Here is a 27,670-nt window from a genome sequence, read left to right as displayed (position 1 = left end):
TTCCTCATGCCGCTACGGTAGGGGTAGGAAGTGACCTCGGCACCTCCAAGGCTCTTCCTCGACCGCGACCTCGGCTCTTGGACCGCTCGCACTCTGAATATCAGCCAATACAAACAAAGTCGTAACAAATAGCTTCCTTCAGACTATTGTTGAGTGTTTACTTGGAGTTTTTGATAGTTATTGCCACACATGCAAGGTTGAATTCTGTTTCGGTTTGATTGTTTGTTTGAATGTCAGTGACATCAGCCGGAACATAATCGAATACGGTAATTTTTAAGAAATGTGTTTCAAACTTCTCAAATTTGTTGACATAAGGATCAAACTTGTCCCTCCGCAGAGACCATATCCAGATCCAATAGGCTAGCAATGAAAATTGTTTATATACTGTATTCATTAATTGGAAATTATTTTATTTGAATAGGTATGACAAGTATATTTTGGTGCAAACATACCACAAAAAAATTATAAAAATGGAAATGAAAATCCTTGATTTCAACAGGCTAAGTTAGCGCTACATGGCCCTTTCTAACACTTAACCTGCATTATAGTGCATTGCCTAACTAGAGGTTGCAAACTTATAAAATCCTCCCACTTGTACACTTCATTACCTAACCTAATAGCATCACTTTATTGATTTTACTAGACTCTGAAATGTTTCGTTTACTAGAAAATATATTAATGAAAAGTGGGCGAGAAAAGGATTAAAAGTAATATTGTTTGGTCAGATTGTTTATTTAAACTGGGGAGGAGAGATGGCTTGCTCATGAAAACATGAAATAATTATGTTCAATAGTTCCCAGTTCCACATGATTCAATTTTAAGAGAATTGTAGGCCTCTTGTTCTTTATGCCTAAAAGAACTCTTATTCAGTACCGTCGGCTATGACAATGTACTTCTTTGCACCTTGACTATGTAGACAATGGCACCTTTGACAATGTTTTCCTGTATTTGTCTGCAAGTTACCTCTGGCTCTAAAAGTGTTCCTGGGCTGAGAAGCCATTTATTGTTGGTTTGAGAACTATTACCACAGGTTTGCTCATCTGGGATGATACTCCAATGTACATACCAATTATATTTGTTGACAGACTGTTGAGTTGTTTTAAGTATTTGCCTGCAAATTACCATTCAAGTAGTTCTGCCAGTATTTGTCCTGTATGTGATGAAAGAGTTCTACCAGTATTTGTCTGTTTGGATGCAGGTGGACGACCAGATGAAGCTGCTGCAGCATTCGTGGTCAGACATGTTGGTGCTGGATCACATGCACCAGAGGATGCACAACAGTCTACCGGACGAGACGACGCTGCCCAACGGACAGAAGTTTGACCTCCTCTCCCTCGGCCTACTGGGAGTTCCCTCGCTAGCAAACCACTTCGAGGAGATCACTCGCCACCTTCAGGAACTCAAGTTCGACCTCTCCGACTACATTTGCGTCAAGTTCCTTCTCCTTCTAAACCCAGGTAAGCCTTCTAATTTCTCTCTAGTTCAAATTCTCTGACAATATTTGTGTTAAGTTATTTTCTCTCCTAATCCTGGAAGTTTCCTAAAGTGCTCATCATAAGGTTCCCCCTCAAGCTCAACCTGTCTAGATACATTTGTGCCAATTTCCTTCTGCTTCTAAACCATGGTAGGTTGTCTAAGGTTTTCTTTGATAAAAGTCCCCAACTAAAATTCTTTCTTCGCAAACAACTTTGTACCTCAAGGTTGCTGGGATTACTCAGTGTGATCCTCCTAACACTCAGATATTTGTCGCACATTTGTCAAGAAACCGTTTCTTAGGGCATTTACTAAGAGGGTGCAAGCCTCTAGTGTATGTATGACTAGATTCTTTTGGTCCCGTTTTCATATCTTAACCCTTTTTAAAATCCCAATGTCTGTAAGGCAACAATATGTACACTGTAGTAACAAACGGTTTTGCTGATTTGATGTCTCCTTATAAAAACTTAAAAATAATGCCAATAGCATTAAAGTGCACAAGATACGTCTTTGTCCATAACTCCGGCTAAAAAAATACTCAAATCTAAATCTCCATAATTGATGTTTGTTTCCTCAAATCTAAAGAATCTACACTAATTACCGTACTATCAAGTAGTTTGAATAAAACAGGTTCTTATAATAAACAAGGGGCTAGATAAAGTGATTTAAATTGTAGGGTGTGTGTGTAAATACTACAGTCTTGAGCCCCAAAGTACTCCACTAAGAATGTCAAATTTATCTTAATATGTTTTATATTGAGGGTAAGTTTTCATCACTTAACTTGATTGTATTTCACAGATGTGAGAGGGCTGATGAACCGCAAACATGTACAAGAGGGACACGAGCAAGTACAACAAGCGTTGCTGGAGTACTGCGTCCAGTGCTATCCTCAGATCTCGGTAACTATACTCTCTTCCTGTTGCAATTTTGATTTTGTAAAGCTTTATCTTAATTTCAAAATCTTACTCTGGGGTAAAACTCTGTCATATTGCTGATTACATGAGGTTTCAGCCTTATTGCTGAAGACAACTATTTTGTACAAATCTAGGTCTTCGTGTGATGACCGAGTTGTTGTAAGACTAGAGGCCGACGTTTGGGATGCGTGGCAGCTATCCATCTTCGAAGCAAACTAATATTAAACTGAAGAGGTTTGTAGGTTTTATAATTGATATAACCTAAGACAACATGGCCGACCATTTCAGTTGAATAGTAGTTTGCCCTGCAGATGGATTGCTTCTAGGTATCCGAAACGTCAGCGTCTAGTATTTCTAATTCAACATAGGTCATCACATGAAGACCTAGATTTTCTAGTTGTATGTAATAAAGGTTAACCTTACTTCATGTTTTATTTGGTTTCTATTGTATACATTGTTTTACAAACAGCAGCTCAATCATCCATAGTTTAAAATGCTAAGACACAAGTGGAAGATCCGTGGAACCAAATTTTTAGGGGTTCCAATTGAAAACTTGATATAGTGTATCATTCTGATCTTTGTGATCCATAATTCATGCAAGTTTTGATAATTCTGTTTGATAAGCTCAAAATTAAGTGTTTTGGATTTACAATTTATAGCTGTTTTACTTGACTATAGGATACTTTTTCTATTGATAGCTTCATAGACATTAGTCCTACTTTAACTAATTTACATGTAAGCACATTGTTCTGGCAGGAGAGTATTGGTTATTTCACAAATTGGTTCTAATAATGACTTCTTTTGAAAACTGTTTATCAGTACAAGAATAAGTCCATGGGAACAATTTTGACTTTAGAATTTTTTTAATTAGAACGCTTTCAGATCTTCAGTAGCCATCCGAAGCTATTAAAATCCTAAAACATTTTGAAAACAAAATTGAGCTCATTGCCTTTAGTTTAGAAGACGTGATCTTGGATTTCCATTCTTGACTATGAAACAAATTGTTATCCCCTTTATTTGGCTTTGACAATATTAATAATTTAATAACCAAGACTCTTCTGTGAATGGCTGAATACATAATTTGTTTAGACAAAACAAGGAAATTAAACTTGTTTGGCATTGTTTTCAGGTTTTCGTCGTCTGTAAGGTTTTGTTTGTTGGTCACCAGTCTTCAACTGTCTTTACCTGACGCTTTTTTTGTTAGACAATATGCTTCATTTTAATTTAATTTAGGCCTGCCACTTTTACATATAATTTTTTATATAAAAAAAGTGGAATTAACCGATAATCTCACTTCATTCAATAAACTTTGTGGTAGCTCCACTTGCCAAGGATGTATGATTATTTAAGCTCAATTGGCTTTATAGTTTCTCTAATTTAGACACTACCTACAATAACAATAGCAGTAATTACAATTATGTACACCATTTTTGATTCCTGGCTTTTACAAGAAAATAATATACTGCATAGTAGAATTTTCAGATTAGTTTTGTCAATGTCAAACCTTTTCAATTGTTTTAATGTAGCCTATCAAAACTTTTACTTTCCGCTTAATAACACTTGGAATAGAATTGTTTTGTCATTTATTAAGTGTTACACTTGTTTATTTAATAGCCCTATGAGTCATTGAATGTGTGAATTATGGATAGCAATGATATTTTGTGAATCTTTAAAAACCACACTCTCTGTTAAAAGGTTATTATTGTTCACTCTCTTAATGTACACTGTTACATTATATTTAATACATTAACCTTATTTATTATTTTGTTTAGGACAAGTTTCATAAACTACTTGCGTTGTTGCCTGAGATACATTCATTGGCTAGCCGAGGAGAAGAGTTTCTATACCACAAACATTGCAACGGCAGCGCACCCACACAAACTCTCCTCATGGAAATGCTGCATGCCAAGCGGAAATAACCGTCACGTAAGTGTTCAGTTCATATAATTGTAAACTGGAAGAAAATTTTCAATATTGGGTGTTTAAATGACATGGAGATTTCCATGACCAGGGATTTAAGGACTGTTAAAGCATCCTAAACTCATCTCCATTCATACTTGGCTTTAAATTCCTACCTTCGTATGGTCGCCATTTCAGTAAAAAGTATTTAAGTAGCCTCTCTAATGTGGTTGTCAATTTTTTATAGTATATATTTAAAAGTGCTTGATCAGCCTAACTCTCTACGTTGGTCTGGAACTAGTTTAGGTCACTGTCAAGGGATTGGCAGGAAATAGCATAGTTTCATAATATCTTTGTTGCACAGTTACCCCCTTAACTTACTCATCATTCAAACCTTATAAACTAAAACATGGGACTACAACTTTTTCCAATGGGGTTAAATTCTAAAAAGTACAAAATATTCTGTGCCTTCTTCTTGGGTTATTTCCTTAGTTATAGTGTTTTAGATTCTCAGCATTGTTTACCTTTTACTTAGTTTAAACTTTTGTTGCAGCGGGTATGAAGATGATTGTGTCGCAAGCCAAGCAGGCGACGCAGGCTGCTCGGACCAGTGCAATAACAGTGCTACAGTATTACCAACATTACCAACACGTGTCGTGATAGTGCGGTGACGGACATTCCAAAGGCCACCGTGCACAAACATGCCTTCTAAAAAAGTACAAAAGTCATAAACACTGTTAAGGAAATACCGCAAGAAACTAAAGGCATTATTCGTGTAGTATTGTGTACAGGCTATGGAGGTTCAGAACCGATTCGTGTTTGTAAGATACATTTGAAAATTAATGTAATTTATATGTTTTTATCGGATTATTGTATATAACGTACAATATGACGGAGGGTGTTTTGTAATGCTTTTCATAAAAGCAGATAACTAAATGTGATGAACTTACACTTTGGCGAGTGTAAGTGACCGTAACATTGGTTCTGGGCCTCCCTGCAGCAAACTGTTGTTGCTCATTTTATTTTAAATTGTAATTGTACAATTATTTACGTTACATTCCAGTTTGTCGCTCTGGAAGGGATTGTTTGGGCATCAAATCTGTTTAACTCTCGTCTTTTCGTTTGTTTTTTTGCTTCCTAATGTTTTAAGGTCTCTCGCATTTCAAAAAAACATTTTCGGCTCTTCACGTTAACATTCCAAGCTTTCTTCCTCTCTTCTTCCGACAGCTCATTTCTTCTCCGCTAAATTTGAATTCGGTTACGGTCATTTCTAAACTTGGCACTGCTCTTCTCTAACTCTGGGGTCTCGGTGATGGGACAAAAAAAGTTTCCTTTAGTTCGTTTAAGTTATAGGAATACAGCCTCTAGGGCGGCGTGTTCATGTTCATTAAGTTTAATGTAAAGAAATGTTATTGTACTTGAATAGGTTTAACGAGTGAATGAATAATGTATTTAAATTTGTATTGTATATTGTTAATCGCGAAGTGTTGTCACAGTTACCTTAATCGCCTCACCGCACACAGCTCCTCCAGGACTTGTGCCTCCGATTTCTCTATCTTTTTTATTTTATTAATACTTGACCGATTGTCGTAACTAGTGTGAATTTGTACGTATCGTGTATATATTATATGTATGCCTGTGTATGTGAGAGGTAGGTCTGTGTGCGTAGAGGCTTCCTCCACTGTTCACTGCCACAAATCCACGATCTGGCAACTTATCCGTTTGTACATTTGTTTTTATAAATCGTCTAATGAAATGTGCTATTTTGGTATGTAGAGTATATTTTTATGGTTGAGATTTTAAAATGATGCTGGCCGTGATTTAAACATTGTGATGCAAAGAGAATTTATTTTTAAAAATATCTACAGTTGACTTGTAATCCGGTTTTTAGATGTTTATTGTTGTTAAAGATAAAATTTGTAGTTTTATAGTGTTTTTTTCTGTAAATTGTAAATTTTGTATTAGATAACATCACAGTTTTACATTTTTATTATATAATTATTGTTTTGACTTTATACTATAATAGATCAACACGAATTTTGTAAATTTTCATATAAAACTGTATCAAGTTTGTTGAAAGTATCGGATGATAATTAGAGAATGTTTTATAGTATTTACAGGCTCAGCTGTTGAAAGTTCCATATTGTGGCACTTGTTTTATTTATCTGCTGCTTCTTATTGTTTTTATTTAGACCACTGTGTTATATTAAGAAACAAATTTTGTTACCTCAGTTTGTTGTACTTGTATTTACCATTTACAAGTCGCATTACCAAGTTTTACACTGTATATAGCCTAGTGCGCGTATCCGTTGTAAGGATAAGCGAGTTCATTTTGTTCCTGGATTCTGGTAGTTTCACAACAACTCTCAACAATTTCGTGTTTTCAGCATGATCAAATGTTGTAAAAATAGTTTGTATTTTCAAAAATATTTATTAATTTTTTTAGTTAAAAATCAGGTGATACTGTCCAGTTCCAGCAGACAAAAGTATTTGTGAATGAATTGTAGAAATGAATAAAAACCAAAACACATATTTTAAATTGTTTATAGTTGTACCTTTTATTTTACCTTGAATAATACTACTGCAGAACATGTGTTAATTTCCCTTTTTATTGAGGTTTTGTTTTGTCACACTTTCCCTAATTATTTCATGGCATGGCTATCAATCATCCAATTATATTGTATTCATATTCATTTGAGATAGAGACGCCCCCACCTCTGTGAGTACCTATGTTAACCCATAACATGAGTGTAGAATGGAGTGTGATGCCTTGTGTAGCTTTGTCACTGACAAGACCAGATGATTCATTAGTCAGGAATCAGGATCATTATTGTAAGCTCAATCAAAGACAGCTGGGTCTAGTTTCAAACCATCAAAAAGCTACGCAATTTTCTCAGGATCGAACAGATGGCATAAACTGAAGTGGCATTCATCAAAACGATCGCTTTTGTTATTTTACAGTTACAACCCTGTATTTTACATACTGTATCAAGTAGCTGGTTCAGTCCAATATCAGTTGGTTCTAAGTCAAGTTGCTATTGATTATGATGGCACTAGGACGCCTCCTCATATTGGAAGAAGTTTGTGCCTACTTATGTAATCGGAAATTTGATCTTTGGAAGGATCTCAACGATAGTATCAAGTAAGTCAGTCAAAAAGGTGTAGACCATGTATTGAATAACTTTTAAAGACTGGGATCATGGACTCACAGTGACTCAGGATAAAACAATGCCGTTACTAATCATTACAAGCAAGAGTTTCTTAAGCCGATCATTACACGTGTCTGAACTATTTGGCTGTTGGATCAAAGTGACCATGATGGCACCATAGTCAATTACTGTAGTCAAGTCAATGCTTAAAAATAGAAAGGTAAAGCCAAGGGGTTGTGTTGCGGTAGTGGGAAATAGTTATTTGTGCAACTAGTGAGAAAAGTGAGCAATTGACTCACTCGAGAGAAATCCTTACTCACGAGCCGTAGGCGAGTGAGGAATGGTTTCTCGAGTGAGGCAATTGTACTTTGAACTCGAGTTGCACATTATACTTTTCCTACGGTTACCATAAAACAAATAAATTGGTGAAGAAACATAACCTATGTTTACACAGAAGTGAACTTTTAATATAACATTTAACGTGAAGTGACAAATACAACAGTACAACAGCTGACCAGCTGATTTACAGCCAGTGCTGCCAACGTATTTCGCGCGCATACGACGTTGCCTGCATGTTACGCGCTCAGTATTTCATGCCTTCACGTTGCAAATCTGGAGTGAGACAATGTTAACATTGTCTCACTGATGAGCGAATTGGCCACTTTGCTTTCTCAAATCAGTGAGAGAACATGTACATTGTTAGGTAACTGTAGGAAAATGCAATTTACAAATATCCATTTCATTCACAGCACCAAGAAAACCAATATTGATTAAACGAACAGAGTATCCTTAGTCTATGCTCCAATATAAAACACATGACAGGCAATGAAGCAATGAAGACAGACAAAGTAAGAGACACAGTGATGGGACAGGCGGTCGGAAAACTTCGTACTGTAGCAAGCATAATGTGCATTAAGATCGGCCTGACGCTTCCTACAACGACTGGGATTTCAAGGACGCAAAGTTACAAGTCCTTTACTACTCCTATATTACAAGTCATTCTACTCTCTTAACCAGAATACAAAATTTAATGTATTTTCAACACTTAAACACTTTATAAATACAATTAAACTAACCTTAATATTCCCTCACAGATTTTTATTTGGGATTATTAAAAAATATTTTTTTTTATTGGGTATATTACGTTACTATTCCTGAAAATTGGTGTTTACTTGAGTGTGGTCGTTTCCGTGCGAGACAAAGTCGAATGGGGGATTACCATACAAGTCCGGTAAACACATTTTGGACGAGTTACATACAATATTTTACGCCATACTACTCTAAGCTAACTTGACAATAAAAAATTGTATAAATCCTTATAACAATGATTAAAGGACTAACAATCGCTACTCAAAACTTTGAAGAGAGGTTATGTTTTTGTTTATAACCACTTAGGGTGACGAGCACCAAATCAGTAAAATATACTACATTAGTAAGTGAAACTTCTGTAGTTAAAACACAAGAAGTATTCAACTACAGAAGTATTTTACTACTGGAGATTTGTTTGGAGAGCTCAAGTACAGGATGCTTCTTTAGTTAAAACTTCTGTAGTTTCTGTGAATACTCTGTTAGTTGTGCAGTCCCACGCAGTACATTACCTCAAAATATAGAAATACTGCAATATTTATTTGTGTTTAGTGCAAATTAGTATTAAGCTTCAAGAGTTTTGTGTTGAAAATTGGTTTTTATTGTTAAAACCTCCGTGTTCAAATAGTTAATTTGTTTAATTATTTCATTTTCATTTAATTTTATCTTTTTTATATTTATTTTTATAAATTTGATTATAAAATTAATATTTAAATATTAATTTATAAATATGCGGAGAGAATAAATCCTTGTAAGGTCTAAAACGATAAACGTAGGGCACATGCAATATCTAATTTACGATTATCTTCACAGATTGAATTATTATTAGCTATTTTTAACCTCAATTAGGAAATATAGATGTAAATCATACATACACGATGTACTGTGTTAATTTATTTGTTTCAAATCGACAGCTACCCCATGTATTATCTATTATGTGCTACATGTATTATCTATTACATGCGCCCCACGTTTTTTGTTTTAAATCTTACAAGTATTATTTATTCTCTCCATATATTTAAAATTATTTTCTACTTTTTAGGGCGTTTAAAAACGTGGTATTTTAAAAAAGTATTTCATGTATAAATTAGTTTCTACTTTTTTGTTTATTTTTGTTTTACTAATTAAAAATTACAGTAATAGGTAATTAATATTTCAATAGGGTCTCTCTTATCACGAACCGTACTGCATTTGGTGCATTCAATAAATAGTCTATGTAGGCCTATTCAGCATAATCCATGGTTAACATAAAAACATAATCTACTGAAAACAATATACATGGTTAACCCTATTTAAAACGAAATACTCCATAACTTACACCTACTAGGGGGTAGGAGTTTATTTTAGCACAAATTTATCATTAACTTACTAGTTTAGTACACAACTATACACTGGTGCACACCAACCTTAAATTTTCTCTGAAGAGTAATCTACAATACTCCTGGCGTAAAACACTCCTGAAGTTAGAATACTAAAATAGTGTATGTAGCAAATGAAGTCACTATTTTCCTACTACTTTAGTTATATACTATATTAGTTTGACTTTCTCCTGTTTGGTGCTCGTCACCCCTAGTGTCAAATACAGTAGAATCAGCAGGTTGGCATCCGGTAAAAACTCATTACAGTAAAGTAGTAAGTAATGAAACCCCATTTGATTAAGCTAGCGTAAACAGTTATTTTCTGGATCGGGAAGAACTAATTTTCTTCCCGTTACTCTGCATATGATTTTATTACATCTTTCAAAATGCTAGGTCAAGCATACCATGTAATTCGTTAATAAATAATTTCCACCGTCCTATGATGAATCTAAATTTTTAAAGCTATAATATCAAATGTAATTAATTTATTTTACAAAACCAAGCGAAGAACGAGTGAGCCAAACAGCTAGTCACAAATAAATGTTTAAACAGCAAATTGAAAATTAAGAATTAAATCTTTATTTTTTAAATTAATTTATTCCCTTATTTGAACAGGGTTCACATGGAATAAACACAGATTTCACCACTTTAAGGAAATAATTTACATTTTCCATAGAAATAATAAAGTAAAAACTAAATATAACTGTACATACACTAGTGATATAAAAAAATACATTCACAGATTAACAAATCTTTTAACACACACTTTCTGTGGTCTTTACACACAATACAGTACAGACCAAGTCATTTGGAGGTTCCCCTTGACTTCATGCAGACTTGGTTCTTGCCTGACCGTGTGATCTCCTGTAGATAGTCAGGCAGTGGGGTGTTGATCATGTCGATGCTAGACATGTGCTTGATCATTCCCACCAGGTTCTTGGACTGGAGACTTAGAGCCATTGTGAAAGGTTCACCTTGCATCCCAGGTATCACATCTCCTCTCCATACAGTGTTTGCCTGTTGACAAACCATGATTCAAGTGTGGAATGGAGTGGGATGAGCTACATAAGCTTTGTTACTGATCATGAGCTGTTTTTGTTGAAAATGCCTGCCTTTTGTAATTTTTAATAGTCATACTAAAGATGATAAGAAATGTTTATTATCAGGTGTCTGTTTTGTTAGTCCAATTTTTGTTCCATGTCTTGTAAATATTGATCGGATATTCAGTCGGTTGGTTTATAGTTTAAATTTATTTTTCATCGTAAGATTTTTCCTTAACACCTCCACTTGGAGAAAATCAAGAGTTTTAATGCCAGGATTTAGTAAAAGTTGGGCTCATTTTGTCCTAGGATTTGCCTATTGCACATTTGCTAAAATCATTGAATCTTGTTCTACATAGAGTCGAGTCCGTTAACACATTGCCCTTTCATTTTTTTCAGTTTACAAGTCAGGTTTTAACCAAGGACAAGCCAAAGATTAGGAGTGTTGCTAGTCTAATGGTTAGTGCCTCAGTCTTTGCGAGAGGGAGAGGTCCAATTTGGGCATCAACTGTTATTTTTCTTTGTTGATTTTGCCATTTACTTAGTGTGGTAGTAGTTATCATGTGTAATTTTGAATATCTGGGTCGCCGCAAATTTTATCCCTATGGAATTTTACCCCCTGGGCAAAGCTGACTTCACTATGACGTAGTAACCTGAGTGCTCTCAGGTTTGTTCGCGGGCGGAATTTTATTCCTGCGGATTTGGGAGTCTAATGAAAATAGACAGAGCGTGATAAATTAGATTAGCAATGAAAACCGGAATTTTACCCCCTGTTCATATAACTAGCATTTAGTCAACTGTAGATGTACGGGCCGGATTTTTACCCCCTGTGCAGATATAGAAATTAGTGGGAATAATTTTTTTTCATTAGTCTATCTCAATGAATTTGTAACATCAACTAAGTAAACAGGTTTCGCTTTTTAATTTTGAGTATGATAAATCGTTAAGTAATATAACAAACAATGAATTATCAGAACAATGAACAATGAACTAATAAACAATGAATTATTATTATTATGGGCTACTCAGTTTGTTAACATACATATTAACCAACAGTTGGCCCAAAAAACCTAATTTCGAAACTCGAATCTCAAAATTAAAACGCAAAACATGTTTAATTAGTTGAGGTTACAAATAAATTAAGATAGGCTACTTAATAATAAAATTTTTACTATTAAATTAAAACTGAAAGAAGAAAATTAATTATTCTCACTAATTTCTATATCTGGCCCGAGGGGGTAAAATTCTGGGGGTAAAAATCTGGGCCGGACATTTTGAGCCGACCTCTTGAAGAGGGTAAAATTCCAGTACACTCCAGGTTTTATAATTTTATGTGGTCTGATTAAATTCATAAGCGTGAAAATGTTCTATTAATATCAGAATCACACAACTACACATCTATTGATAAGAACATGGAAATAGTTGAAGTATTACCAAAAAGTTTTAAGCTTGATGTTAAAGAAGAATTCACCATCTACAAAGCTAAAAAACTCGACCCATTCAACATTTTAAATGATCAGACTTCCTTCCAGTCAAATATTATATTTGATACATATATTGACAAGCTACAAATCAAAGAAGTATCAAATAAGAAGAAAACAAACTGAAATACAGGTGGCACTGAAGAGATAAAGATAAAGACACCTCATGATTCAGTCAGTTTTATTTAGTCAGTGACAGTGATAAGACATAGCTGGCCAGCCTTTACAGTTTTATCACCTTTTATTCAATTTTAATAATTTGATCAACATGACTAGTTTTTACTATTGTGATTCTGACAGTGTTTTAAAGAATCTTTTGACATACCACAATGTATTAATACATTGATGATGTGGTTGCATACAATGACCTGACGATGTTCTAAGGAACTAAACTAGTTGTCATACCAGCAACTGTGGTTGGATAAGGTAATTATTCTATTTTATCGATGAAAATATTTGTTTAATTCAACAATAATTAATTTATTGAACTGATGTTGTACAACTCAAAAGTTCGCAGCCAAAATTTTACCCCCTAGTTTGTGACGTCAGTTTTTCTCAGGGGGTAAAATTCCACTACCCTGAATATCTATGGCCAAGTGGCCACTTAGTTAGATAAATCTAATAAAAAAATAATAAAAAAACTTGAATCAGGACTGGACAGTTGACTCATGCACACAGTTCTAAATACAATATAGATTTAACATTTTTAATGTTACTTACCCTAACATTGAAAGTTTCCAAAATTATCGGATCTTTTGTGTCAAAAACTCTGTTGACATAAGTCTCACGTGATTGCTTTTTAGAAACATCAAAGTATCTGTGTCCAACTCTGACAGCTCCTACAAAAAATTAATTGATTTTAAGTCATAGTAAAATAGTTTTCCTGTAATAATAGGCTTTATGAGTATACTCTACTCAAGAGCGTTGAAAATATCTTCTAATCTGAGGTACTGGTAATATAACGGAAAGTGGTAATAGTGGTTTAGTAGCAAACAAATTCAAACACTTCAGTAGGGTCTTGGTTATTCCAGCTTAACAATCCGCGGCAAAGGCTGAATAAGCAGAAATGTCTAATGACACAGAGAGTAATAACTAACATTGTAAATGTTGTTTAGATATTGCAATTTTTTACATACAGGTTTGATAGTTAAACTTGTTGGTGAGATAGTGGCACCATAGACTTTGTATTTATGGCAGCAATGTCATTGGTTCAAATCTTGGTACATGGCACTACACGTTATCAGTGCCGGTCAACTCTTGTACTTCACGGCTCACCCCTTGCTTTGCTTTTTATGGCTTGTGGCCTATTGTCGACGAGCAGATAGAAGGATAGATGAGGCTGCCGGCCTCTTAAAAAATATTAAGTGTACTTAATTAGTAAAATTACATTATATTCAAACACTATATTTTGCCATTGCCTTATGGATTCTAGCTGTTTGGGGTTTTCTGCCTGCCAAATCTGTATTCATTTAGATGCATAAAGAGTTATTTGTTTGTATCGAGTCTAAGACAAGAGGGGTGTTTTACACATGCTTGAGTGTAAAACTCAAAGAGTATGTACAGGCACCTGACGCTTTCATCACATCTTCAGAGAAGGCGAGGGTGGCAAAAGGGGTCGTCTGAAAGAGAGGGTAAAATAAAACTGGTCAAATAACTCAAGATTGGATAGTCAAGATTCTATTTTACTTTTAGGCTAGAATCTTACTTTTACTTCTTTAACACTAAATATTCAATGTTGACCGAGTTGAAGTTAGAAGAATAACAAATAGCAGTAAATCCAAACACAACTTGTCTCACCTTGAGTGCACGGAACAATTTGGTTGCTCCTGTTACTGGTTTTGTGTTTGAGTAGTGACAAAAGTGATTTGACATCACGGCCTTCGAGGTGCTGCAATTTGTGTTTTTTGTACTTCATTGCCCGCAGCAAGCACTGAAAAAATTGAGTATGTTGAAGGTTAGAGTGGACAGTCCTATCTTGAGGCGATGATACACCGTATCTCATAAACCATTTTCGGGTGAGAGCTATTTGGACAACAATTGAACAAAAATTTCAATGAACTTCCATCACCCTTGTTAAGAGTATTTCTGCATCGTATTTGAGATAGTTTAACCCATGCTTTGAACTGGAATGAAGACACAGTAGGGAACAATTACATAGTTTGTGGGTATCTTATTTTCCTAATTAATAATACATGTGTGATAAAGAAAAGTAGATGAAGATGATATTAAAAAGTCTAGTAGCTTATTAGACTTTTTTAAGTCTATGAAAGTCAGTACAGTAGACCCTCTATAATTCAGCACTGCGCCACTCCGGCACTCTAGTATTCCAGCGTCTTTTGACAAGTGTGGTCCCGCAATTGTGGCAAAGTTCTGATTATCTCTTGCGGCCGTGTAGTCGTCATCATCACTCCCGTGGTCACGGAAACGTGATCGTCGTCTTGTGTGATCGCGGCAAAATCATGAACATCTCCCGCGGCCGTGTAAACATTATCGTTGTCTTCCACAATCGCGGCGAAATTCTGATCATCTCCCGCAGCCGAGACATCATCATCACCTCCTGAGGTCACAGAAACACCATCATCGCCATGCGCGATAGCGGCAATAGCGGTTTCCGATCACGCGATCTTTGCAGATGTATTTTGTGATTTTTAAGTGTTTTATTTATGGTATCCCAGTATCACGGTCCTATATCTGCCGGATTACTGAAAGTCTACCGTAATGTCAAACTCATTTTGTGTTTTGATATTATTTTGGCTAAATAAAATGCAGAATTAAAAAACAAATAAAATACAAATATAGAAAATAGCAGTTTTTCAGAATAAGGTGCAGTTTGGGAGTCATTGAGACAATAGTGGTACAAGCTTTTTTACGTTACTACTTAGTACTTATGTTGACTATGTTTATTCTAAAAATGAATACACACCTCCATTGTGGTTTCATTTATTTTTGAAGCAGTGAAAATGTATGGAGTCCCAATTTCATAGCAAATAAATAAAGGAGTCATCAGTTTTATTCCTCTTCTTCTTGTCAGCTTCTTCTCAATTATCATCACCCATATTAAATCTTCGTGGGTAATAACTTTGACAACCTAGAGAAATGAAATTGCAGAAATAAAATCCAATCTTTGAAATCCTTTAATTTAAATATCGTTTTAGTTAATGTGTTCAACTATTAAAATTTTATCGAATTGTAAAAGATCAGTCATTATTATACTTTTTCAAAATTATTCTACTTGTTGCCATTTTCATTAATCAAGATATTAAGATAAGTTCAAGCCTTATTCTAGGCTGAACATTAAATGATTGACGATATTGGAATCTAAAGAAGATAATGTTGGTTAGAAAGACCAGTCTTACAAAACTGGAAGGAAGTAAAATATGTGAGGCCTCTGAACCATGTATTTTCCAAACAGCAAATGTCAATATTACATACTTGCAATAATTATTGTATCTTGTTACTTGAATTTGTGAATCAACAACTATCTTACACATTTGCCATAACTATGAGTACAATACAAGTTTATAAGTAATGGCAATGGAAAATGACCACAATGGTTTCTTGAACTTGAGCTCTCTATCACAAAAAAATATAAAAAAAATAGTAAAAGTGGTGAAGGATGAAATTTTGACAGAAAATGTTTAATTCAATGGTTAGGTAGCCTAAATATTAATCTGTTGCTCTTCAATATACCTGTGGCAACATGATCAACACTTATGAATGAGTGCCTTTTACTTAAGTTAAAATACTTTGAACATGTTTGTGGGGTTCGTGACACGAAAGCTGGCACTTGGGCCTGGCCCGGGCAGTGCAGACGTGGGGAGGGTAAAGGTAAGGAAAAGACCAGACTGCAAACATTCCGCAGACTCATGGGGTGTGTGCCTTGTTTCGTGTACTTAAGCACCTTCATGAGTAGAGTTAGTAGGCTTCGTAGTTACCTAGGCTAGTAGCGATCGGTCAAGTGCCAGCTTACATGTTACAAGCTGTAATAAATAAGAATACTTGGATCACTTACTGCATTAAGGCCCTTGATGCGGAGACCTTGTAGTATATTGAGCCTGATCAAATTTTCATCTGTCGCAAAAGACAAGTCATCAGCTGGCTCTAGAAGGTTGACAGGTGTCCACTTTTTCTTTTTACTGTCAAAAGCTGTCCCTTGGAAAAGATTAAATATTGTCATAGTTAAATATGTTATCCTTCCAACGGGCGCATCACGGAGGTTACCTCCGGGTCACTACTTTCTTCGTTATAAAACCCATAGTATGTGTCTGGCAGGGCTGTGGTCTGATTTACCTCACGAACCTCTTTTGCGGAATCGGTTTTGTATACTCTTACCCCTTTCCCAGTTGTCAGCCGACCTTGGGGAGTGGTTTGCACTGGAAATAATTTCCGTGAGCGCCCTGTGATGCGACGGGTTTCCCGGAGCCTAGTTCCGTGTGTGCCCTTGTGTTTGACCTTATTTAGCGATATTATAAAATGGATGAAGAAGAACTAATTGCGAGATTGTTGGCAAGTGTTGAAAGGGAAGACAAGGAAAAACATTTAGTACAAAAGAACTAATGGTGCATGAGTTCGGAAACCTTTTTTTTTTCAAGAAAAAGAGCTTTGACAAAATGTGTAGTCCTTCTAACAAATGATTTTTTGCATAATACAATGGGTGTTTTATTTCAAACACCATTGCATTTTTTTTCTAAAGAGCCTTGACAAAGTAAGTTGTCCTTATGAAATAATTATCTTTTTTCATTATAACATAGGTGTTTTTATGACATACACTGATGCAATTTTTGTCTAAGAGCTTTGATTGAATGAGTTGTCCTTGTACAAAATTATTATTTTATTAGACCATGTACGTGTGTTTGTGTCATACAATATTCAAATTGTGTTCTAATATACGATAGTACTGCATTAGTACAAAAAGTAAATGTTTTTTATCCACAACACTTACGTATTTTATTATTTTTTATTATAACATTTTCTATTTGATATACAATTCAAGCAATAGTTCATAAAACATATTTTTCATACAGTTTTATAGCTACAGTAGACTCTCTCCTATCCGTACTCCTCGGGACCGAGGCTAGTCCGGATAACGGTTTTTCTGGTTAAAACGACGTCCCCAAAAACTTGTTGAAACAGACCGTTTACTGTGGTATTCGACTTAAATTTAAGAGAGCATTGTATTTAGACACGTGATCACTGGTCTCAAATCTTTCCCACGAGAACAGTTGTTTCAGTATCGCCCATTTCCTGCCGATCTAGTCCGGTTCAAACAATGTGCTGATAAAAATTGTCCGGTAAAAGAGATGTCATTTCCGCCGAGTGTAGTCCGGTTAAACCGATGTCCAGTTAAAAGGTGTATGGATAAGAGGGAGTCTACTGTATTAATAACTGCTTTGTATATTTTAAACTCTTCTAATGTGTTTCTAGTCATACAATACTGTGATTGACATTTTGATTTATATCTGAATAGCTGTGGCTTATGTTCAGCGTCTTTTTTTCTTTTGTAGGGGGGTACGACCCAAACCCTGGTATTGTTACTTAATTTTGATGTTTTGTTGGACATTAACAAATTAAATTATGAACTAAACAAATACGGTACGCTAGTAGCATTCTATCTACACCATAAAAAATTATTATAAAGTAAAATACATACTGTAGAGCAATAATAAGTGATACATTTCTTCCAAATCTTGAACACTGAATGCCTGTAACAAAATAATCTAAAATTAAAACAAAATATCAATATTGCATAGATTTATATTTATTTGAAAATCTGGCAAACTACTGAGTGGGACAACGAGAGCACTCCGAGTTTCGTTCACTGTCACGGTAAGTAATGCAACAATGAATGAATAGCTGTGCATATAACATCACTCAAACTACCTGTAGTTTTAGTAAACATTGTACTGTGGGGTTAACACTGTAATTTTGCGGTGGAAACCTACGTTTAAAATGGCGATTCTTGTGCAAACACCCAGAGATTGTTTGAACTACATGAAATATTCCATCCTTGGTCGACATAGCACTGTTCCAGATTGGTAAACGATATGGAACTATATAAATTGGTTTAAATACCTGCTTCAATGTAATCCAATAGTTGCAATTAATGTCACGCAACTAGTTTCGACTTCATGAAGATGTCTAAATAATCACTTCATCAGAAGGTCGTCGATGCACATATGGTACATTCACACACAAACACGGACATAGTTACATTTACAAAGAGAATAAGACAAATTGATGGTAACTTTTTAAAGGATGATGAATCACGACCGGGTGAATATGGCGTCCAGACTCTGCACAATTAAACATAGTTATGAAACACAATGCATAATTGTACAAGTAACCTTTGTTAAAAATAATTGTTAGTATCTTCCAACACCTTTAAGCCCAGAATAGTTAAACAGCAACACAGTTTGTTCCTAGTAAAAAACAGTTACACACTCGCCGTTGATTGCAGATAAACCTTAGGCTAACTGTGTCACGTAGCTTAATAGGTACTTTTTTTTTTTGTTGATATGGAGACTTTTTAACTATTTACTTCCAAAAACTTTAGATGTTTTTGGGGTTTGGTCTGAAAGGGGTTACTGTAAGGACATGCACAGGCTTATTATGATGGGTGGGTTCATAATGTATTTTTGAAAAACGTTTCAGCACAGTTGGTTCAGTGGGCTGTGAGTTCGCCCATAGCAAACATGCAGACAGAAACCACTCCTTATTCCTCTGAATAAGGAGTGGTTTCTGTACTATTTGTTGTCAAATCTCTATTTGATGGCAAAAAAGATAAATCAAAACCTACCTGTGTTCTGCTGGACAGCAATGTCGCCACAGAATCCTTATCAGAAGGTAATCTGAGTTCACTCATTTTTTCTTTCACTTCTTCAGGTTCAAGATCGAAAATTCCAAGGACTACATCACTTATTAACTCTTTGAATTTAAAACGTTGAAGTAGATCCTTGATGTTCGACCTTAAATTCTTTTCTGGAACAAAATATAAACCAACGTAAAACTGAAAATCATTACCACGGTTTACACAGTTACCACCTATTTTAGTCAGCAGTAACTAACCAAACAGTTTGTAGGTTGTAGGTCTACTAATTTCTTATTTTAACACGTTCCCTACCGACCATCACACTCCTCTGTAACTGAAGGATGAATATAGTTGGTAGCTAATGTGTTAATACATTCCCTACCGACCGTCACACTCCTCTGTAACTGAGGGATGAGTATAGTTGGTAGCTAATGTGTTAACACGTTCCCTACCGACCGTCACACTCCTCTGTAACTGAGGGATGAGTATAGTTGGTAGCTAATGTGTTAACACGTTCCCTACCGACCATCACACTCCTCTGTAACTGAGGGATGAGTATAGTTGGTAGCTAATGTGTTAACACGTTCCCTACCGACCGTCACACTCCTCTGTAACTGAGGGATGAGTATAGTTGGTAGCTAATGTGTTAACACGTTCCCTACCGACCATCACACTCCTCTGTAACTGAGGGATGAGTATAGTTGGTAGCTAATGTGTTAACACGTTCCCTACCGACCATCACACTCCTCTGTAACTGAGGGATGAGTATAGTTGGTAGCTAATGTGTTAACACGTTCCCTACCGACCATCACACTCCTCTGTAACTGAGGGATGAGTATAGTTGGTAGCTAATGTGTTAACACGTTCCCTACCGACCATCACACTCCTCTGTAACTGAGGGATGAGTATAGTTGGTAGCTAATGTGTTAACACGTTCCCTACCGACCATCACACTCCTCTGTAACTGAGGGATGAGTATAGTTGGTAGCTAATGTGTTAACACGTTCCCTACCGACCATCACACTCCTCTGTAACTGAGGGATGAGTATAGTTGGTAGCTAATGTGTTAACACGTTCCCTACCGACCATCACACTCCTCTGTAACTGAGGGATGAGTATAGTTGGTAGCTCATGTGTTAACACGTTCCCTACCGACCGTCACACTCCTCTGTAACTGAGGGATGAGTATAGTTGGTAGCTCATGTGTTAACACGTTCCCTACCGACCGTCACACTCCTCTGTAACTGAGGGATGAGTATAGTTGGTAGCTCATGTGTTAACACGTTCCCTACCGACCGTCACACTCCTCTGTAACTGAGGGATGAGTATAGTTGGTAGCTCATGTGTTAACACGTTCCCTACCGACCGTCACACTCCTCTGTAACTGAGGGATGAGTATAGTTGGTAGCTCATGTGTTAACACGTTCCCTACCGACCGTCACACTCCTCTGTAACTGAGGGATGAGTATAGTTGGTAGCTAATGTGTTAAAGCACCTTTGTTGAAGTAAGTAAAAGGTCGTTCCTTTGGTGTGTTGTAGTCATTCAACAATTTAATATCATTTTGATGGCTAAGTGTTTTCATTGAACCAGCTCAATACTTCAGTGTTGCACATTTTTGGATTCTCTCTATCAGCAACCGATTTAGGTATAGTATTTATTCATCAATTTATTTGACTCAGGACATTGTGTCACACAGCAATAAAACATCAACAGATTCAACTAATTTTAGCTTAAACTGACTACCTAAGGTACTTCTATTTATTCAAGTTACTCTACATATCCCACCTCTCTTGACTTGCGTTGGTCTCATTCATTGATTCTGAACCCCCAAAAATAGGTATTTCCTTAAAACTGTTGTCATTTTAACTTTCTATTTTTAAATGACATTAAACTAGAATTTAAAATTTACCTAATTTTTGCATCATAAAACCCTTTCTCATAGCCCGGTCATGCTGGTTCACAAACTTGTTCCAATAAATTTGTAGGCTACTTACTGAATTTAATAAAAATCTGTTGATTTTTACTCATGTGCTAATGAACACAATAGCCTAGCCTATAAGTTTCAATAGCGGATCCAAGGGGGCTCAACTGGGGCAACTGCTTCCCTCCACAATACTTAGAGAACAAAAAAATAATATTGTTGCAAAATTAACTGAGCCACTGTCACACAAAAGTGAGCTTTAATTTGTCCTATTTAAAGTTTGTTTCCGCATGCAAATTTCCCGTGCTCTCTCGTACAATAATATTCATTGAATCAGTGCCATAAGACATTTAATATGCTTGCTGGAAAGCTACAATAAAATTGAATTAGGCCTTTTATAAAAACTAGGGTTGCTTTCAGAGAGGTGAAAGCCAGTTGAGCGGAACAAACGTGATTTGATATTTGTATAAGTAACTAAATGTAAAAAAGTCAATAGATGTATTAATGCTTGTTTTATTGATTATAATTGTAATAATTCAAATTTGTTTTTACTACATCTTGTTATTCAGACACCTCTTCCAGAAGTGCATTGGTAGTTTTGACCAGGAAAATATTACAGTAGTTGGAATCTGATATTAACATCCAAAAAGGGCATTAAAGTATAAAAAAGAGAAAGGAAATTTAACATTCAAATTCAACTTTAGCCTACAACAAAAACATTGGTGTTCATTTTTCACCCTTACAATCGGTTTAAAGTATTTAAGTATAAAAAACAGTAACTATTTAAAAACACATGAGTATTAAAGTATAACATCAGGAGGGAAAATTTTACATTTAAATTCAACTGTGCAACATAAACATTGGTCTTCATTTCAACCCTTGCAATCGGTTAAAATCAGCTTTCTTTGCTGAAAATAATTTATGATTGTTAATACCAAGTATTCTTGAAATGATTGTAATGTAACTGGAATGTAGGTCTTCCACCATTATTGGGACGATTTAGAGACGGCATTTTAATACTGGCCTTAATAAAACCATTGACCATTGGATACAGAAGATTTTGATGAAAAAGCTGGCTATAAATTTAACATGGGGATGAAATGTCTAGTTGTATTGATAGTCAAAGATAACCGTGGTTAAAAGTGTACTTCTATAAGTCCAGGTAATTAATTATTTACTTATTACGGTTATAACTGGACGTATGTATAGTCCGTGGCTTGGCAATCAAATAACAGTGTTCATATAGGATAGGCTACTGTTATCAACATTTGAAATTACTGAATTGTTACCAAATTACTGTTTCACAAAATGCAGATTCCATTTCAGCCGAGCCATTAAAATGAGGATTTGCCGAACAATTATTAATATTACAGAATAGTATTTCATGATGTACAACTTTTCACATTTCATAAATTATATGTTAGTTTTGCTATGGGCAAAGGTCCAAATCCAAATGTTCTTTTCTTTTGGTTTTTATGTAGTAATTTGCTACAATCATTGACTTTATATAAAGTCAATGCTAGAATACAGTAGATGGTTTGTTAAGACCATATGCAAACATTTTTGGAATCGTTTCCCCATTTAACCAACTATTCCAAAAGATAAAAATTATATGGTGCATCACAAATAAACAACTCGATCACCTACCTATAACCTACACTTTACCTTCCTAATCTAACCTTACTTCAAAACATTTAATGTAGTCACGAGTACTCATAAACCCCGACCTACCTTCCCCACATGCCTAAATTAGATCAGTGTTCAATCTGCGTTTTATTAATAAGTGTAATAACTTACTGCACCGTCGATGTAATTCAACATAATATACTAATCTGTGATGTATTATCGGATTAAATATCGATTTCGATGTGGTTCGATATATCGCTTATTAAATCCTGATTTCTAACATTGGCTGTTTCTAATCAGCTGGCAACACAAATAGGTTCCCAAGAAAGTAGTCACTGGTCCGTATCCCTCCGCTCCTTGTTTATGCTCCGCGCATTGAGAAAGTAGCTCCGTATATTTTCTCGATTTTCAGTGAATTCCGCGCCTTAAAAAAATGTTGTAATGGCATTTTCTTGTTTATTAAAATCATAGGAATGGTTTAAAAACGTTTAAAAGAAAAGTATAGAAAGTTCAGAAATACCTTATGATTCTCTTGTTTACATTTTTCTTGTAAACAAAAAAACTGTCATAGCTACTTTAGTCCCATAAGCCTAATGTTAAAAATTTAAAAATTTAAGTTCGTTTTAAATTGCATTAGCATTATCTAATTGAAATTTGTTTGTTTACAAACCATCTCATTATTAGTCTAAGTAGTCTTGTTAAGTTTGGCTGAAATGTGTTCAGCCGTTATTGAGTGATGGTGTTATATTGTTTGCATTGAAGTTGATCCCAAAGAGCTTCGCTCGCTCCGCTCAATTAAACTAATAATAACAGCTAACTCTAGTATTAGGAATAAGAAGCGTATCTTGGGCCACCGAGTCTTGATCGCACACGACATTAGTCACTTATTCTAACGCTAGAACAATTGAATGAACAAAAATTATGCGTTAAAATGCTAAAGGATTTTCCCATTTTCTTCTTACGATTGACTTGGAACTTATTGCTTAGGTAGGCCTAAGTTTTATAGAGAGAGTTTTGTAGGCTTAATAATAAATTTAAGCTTTGAATCTCCAAACAAATCATTAGTTTTTTTTGTACTTTCTTATCATGTGGAGGCCACTTATTTTCTAAGGATTTTTTTATCGGAGACAAAAAATAACTACATAATTGAAAAGAAAATACTTTCGACTTTCTGTCCAAATTTGAGATTACGATTAGCGGCCTTTGAGTTCTGCCTCCCAGAAGGCAGGGATGTCGGCGGGGATTGAGTTGTCGCCGCCACTAGCTGCCACATGCACTCCGCCAAGTAGGAATACAGAGCGCTGTGGCGGTTATGTTAAGCCTCGGTCACACTAGGCTGTTTCCGCTACTAACCAGCCACTGCTAAAATATCGACAGCAGCCAGCGGATATGTAAGGTTCACATTATAACCACTAGCCACCAGTAAATAGCCGGTAGTTTGTAAATGTCACCTGCTCCCACCACTCTTCTTTGTATTGTAAACTTCATTTCTAGATGAATCACATAGACTTTTTTCTCTTTCATAAGACCAAGGCTGATTTTAGTCTTCGTTCTTCAAATCTTTGACTTTGATGACTCATTATAAGCTGCGTCTTTGGTATTCCTGTCAATGAAGTTGGCAGACGAAGCATCCCTCAGGCAAGCATAATTTTGAAATAAATCTATAATTGTTACGATATGTTTTCCCAACCACTTGTTGGTGTCAACCACGTTCAATATTTACAAAATAAGTATAAAATACAGTAGGCCTACAACAAAACTAACATTGCATAAACAAACCAAAAATCTAGACTCATGTTAATTCACTAGTCGAGTATGAGCTACTAGGAGTTCACAGTGGCAGGCTGTCACCAGCAAAGAGGTCGAACGTGACGACTGCCAGCGGAGGATAGGCAGTTTTAAAAAGTTAAACATGTTCGACTTTTGATTTCGGCTAGTAAACACCAGCCCGCTGGCATTTACCAGCCGCTAGTGCTGGGTCAGACAAGGCTGCTTGCTGGCAATATTACCAGCAGCTGCTTAACTGCCTAGTGTGACCGAGGCTTTAGGTTGGGTTATCATAAATATGTTTGTAGGAATTTTCTCGTTTCGTATAAACGATACCAGATGAGTCATCACTCAGGACGGTGACAGGTGATGTGCGCGCTCCGGTCAACGACCTGACCCTAGCCTACTTGGAGGGGATTTGGTGGGCAAAAGTATGACTCATCGTTCGATTCATAACAAAACGAGGAAAGTCCTACAAACATATTTATGATAACCCAACCTAAGATAACTGCTGCAGCGGGATGTATAAGGGTGGCCTCCGTATAAAACGAAAGTACCGTTTTTTTTTTACGTAATCAAGTAGACAACTTATTATTAGGTAAATAAATTGAATTAAAAAAATACTATACATTTAGATTTTTTCCTGGGATATGATATTCATACTGTCTGTGCCTGAACATGTCCTTTATCACGTGACCATGGTACCTACTGCACGGGCCTATTTTTCCTGCAATACGGCCAACAATAGATTTTAATAGCTTAAGCGGTTCATTGTCATTTTACCTATAGGCCTAATATTGTAGCCTATGACCTAAATTTGTTCCTGGGATATGATCAACAAAAAACCAGGAAATCAGGTAGGCCTAACTTAGTTTGTATTGTGGTTGATACTGTACTGTGTGTGAACATGTCCTTTATCATATAAAGATAAAGATATTATGCTGTACGGCTCTATTTTCCTGTAATAGTGCCATCAATAGATTGTAACAAGCACGCACACTAGGCTATACTGTACTTAAGTTATTGGTGAGTTATTGGCAGATTCACACCAATAATCTGGAAATGCTTTAATTTTGTTAACCGGGGTTCTACTGTACAATATTAAATCGGATTTTATATAGAAACAACATACCTAACTTAATTATAAATATTTTGTTTAATAAGTTAACTAACTTATGTATAGCCTACGTAAACTTACTTTGCAGCCGTGCATAATTTGTTTGAACAGGAGTGGAGTTATTGCCGTCATCGATTGGTCTTAGTGGAGTTGAACTCATCTTGACAGCAGCCTTAGTACAGAATCTAAGAAGATATCGATAGGCCCTACAGGCATAGGAAAGAAAACACCTTGTAGGCCTAGGTCCGTAGGCTATTTAAACTGACTGCTTACAGTATAAGTTACAAAGTAGCCTAGGCTATAAGTTAAACTGGTCAGAAATACACCTAAAAAATGTTGAAACTAGCACTTTTACTTTGAGGATTAAACTTTATAACCATCAAGAACAAGAACAGCGATATCAATCAACTAGCAACAGAAACAAACAGGTTTGTTTTGTTTAGAGTAGATGTTAACCTTACCACTTCCAAGGTTTAAACAAATCAAAATAAAAATATTCCATTTTTTCTGAACATTTTGATATTCCCGCCTATTGTTTATTTTTCACATTGCGCAAAGCCCAAAGTTTGCTCGAAGAAAGTTGGTATTGATTATACATCACAGTGGGTCTTATTAGATCACACTATATGTAATATTATAATGCAATGTTTAAATCATATGTTCTTTTTATGTTCATGCCCGGGTAGTGTTTGAGTGAATATATGTGAATTAATAATCCTCATACTTAATTACTGGAAATTGTTGACAAATGACTTACTTGATCCCGTTGACTCCTCCCCTCCTAGAGCATAGGGCCTCGAATGTTCCTCTCCACTGGACCCCGGACCGCCGGACCCTGTTGGTTGCTTCCCTCTTGATCCCTTCCCAGGGTTTTCCTTTCTCCCTCAACTCCTCGACCAACGTCCTTTTCCAAGTGTTTCTGGGTCCTCCTACTCTCCTGCTTCTAGGGGTAGTTTGAGGTGGCGGGTTGACGTAGTGGCTCGTTGACTTATGCGTGCGTACACGACAACCAGCCACCTCGGAATCCGAGGCTCGGATAAATGTGCGATGGTGGGTTGTAGTGGTGGCAAGTTGTCATGGTGGTGCATAGACGTGTTCATCCACGTCAACCAGCCACCTCTTTAGTGTGGTGGCGGGTTGACGTGGTGGCTGGTTGACGTCTGCGTGCGAGGAGGTGGGTTGACGGCACCGAACATTGAGCGTAAACGACAACCCACCACCTCGTAAAAGAGTGGTGGCGGGTTGACGTGGTGGCACATTGTCGCTTACGTGCGGAGTGGTGGGTTGACGGCAACAAACATGGGGCGTAGACGACAACCCACATGCCTTCGTTGGCAAAAACGGCCGTTGCCCGTGCATTATAAAATGCATAACCTTTGCAATTGACATGACAATTTGTTATCTAGCTTACAAAGTACTGGTGGATGTGAAAAAATTAGTTATTGTTTTCATACTTGTTATTTTTCACATGCTTTTAAACCATTAAACATTATATTAGGTGAGTCAGTGCTCAGTTGGTAGCGTCGCGGACTTCGGGCCCAAGGTAGCAGTGTCGTGGGTTCGGATCCTGGTCACTGCCACAAACTTTTATCTGTACAGTTCACCTTTGTACTGTATTAGCTCACCCTTTTCTTTGCTGGATACGTTCCACGCACAGATCTTTAGTCTATGTGGACGGGCAAATGCAAGGTTAAAGAGGCCACCAACCTCTTAAACAAAATATGAAATCGTTTATGGTGACATTCTGGGCATTTTAAATAAACTTCGGGAACCTTTTACCTTTTACCTTTTACCTTTTACCTAGGTCCTCTTCTCCATAGTCGTTGAGACCTACCGTCAAAAATTCTTGTTTTTTCTTTTTCTTTCTTCTTTGGATATTGTTATGTATTGTTGTAGGGTGTGTGGTCTTCGAAATATTCATTTAGACTATAGTAGGGTTTGTTGATTAAGTATTGTTTCAGTTTTTTTAAGAAAAGGGTGTTTTAATCTATTGATTTCAGGTTGTTTGGCAGTGTGTTAAATATTTTAGT

The 27,670-nt window shown here is 36.0% G+C and overlaps 2 protein-coding genes across 5 annotated transcripts in view; one reads left to right on the top strand and one right to left on the bottom strand.

Moving 5' to 3' along the window:
- Positions 1-6,830, top strand: part of LOC128993893 (nuclear hormone receptor FTZ-F1) — a 170,939-nt gene extending 164,109 nt beyond the window's left edge. For all 4 annotated transcript variants that reach the window (XM_054417966.1, XM_054417968.1, XM_054417967.1 and 1 more), the window contains 4 exons: positions 1,199-1,457; positions 2,272-2,372; positions 4,160-4,313; positions 4,840-6,830. In XM_054417966.1, coding sequence (XP_054273941.1) covers positions 1,199-1,457; positions 2,272-2,372; positions 4,160-4,306 — 507 coding nt within the window. In that variant the 3' untranslated portion in view covers positions 4,307-4,313; positions 4,840-6,830. The remainder of the gene's footprint in view (positions 1-1,198; positions 1,458-2,271; positions 2,373-4,159; positions 4,314-4,839) is intronic.
- A 3,605-nt stretch (positions 6,831-10,435) lies between these two features.
- Positions 10,436-26,070, bottom strand: LOC128994861 (uncharacterized). Its single transcript, XM_054419681.1, has 8 exons — positions 25,722-26,070; positions 19,197-19,378; positions 18,051-18,102; positions 16,413-16,552; positions 15,324-15,488; positions 14,198-14,330; positions 13,121-13,239; positions 10,436-10,896 (listed from the first exon to the last, which is right to left on the bottom strand). Exons 1-8 carry the CDS (start codon positions 25,798-25,800, stop codon positions 10,684-10,686), a joined length of 1,083 nt encoding a protein of 360 aa, XP_054275656.1. The 5' UTR covers positions 25,801-26,070; the 3' UTR covers positions 10,436-10,683.
- Between the last annotated feature and the right edge of the window lie 1,600 nt (positions 26,071-27,670).

The sequence above is a fragment of the Macrosteles quadrilineatus genome, unplaced genomic scaffold (genome assembly GCF_028750875.1).
Source record: "Macrosteles quadrilineatus isolate MER2022 unplaced genomic scaffold, UCM_ALF_1.0 Scaffold_5__1_contigs__length_97177068, whole genome shotgun sequence".
NCBI lineage: Eukaryota > Metazoa > Arthropoda > Insecta > Hemiptera > Cicadellidae > Macrosteles > Macrosteles quadrilineatus.
Note: the sequence above shows the minus strand (reverse complement) of the source record. Positions and strands in the feature narration are given on the sequence as shown.

Excerpts from the sequence above, each read along its gene's own strand:
- LOC128994861 (XM_054419681.1), bottom strand. The coding sequence starts at position 25,800 with ATGAGTTCAACTCCACTAAGACCAATCGATGACGGCAATAACTCCACT. Across the intron at positions 19,379-25,721 it reads AAATTATGCACGGCTGCAAA|AAAAGAATTTAAGGTCGAAC; the intron begins GTAAGTTTACGT and ends ATTTTGTTCCAG. Across the intron at positions 16,553-18,050 it reads TCACTTATTATTGCTCTACA|GGACAGCTTTTGACAGTAAA; the intron begins GTATGTATTTTA and ends ATCTTTTCCAAG.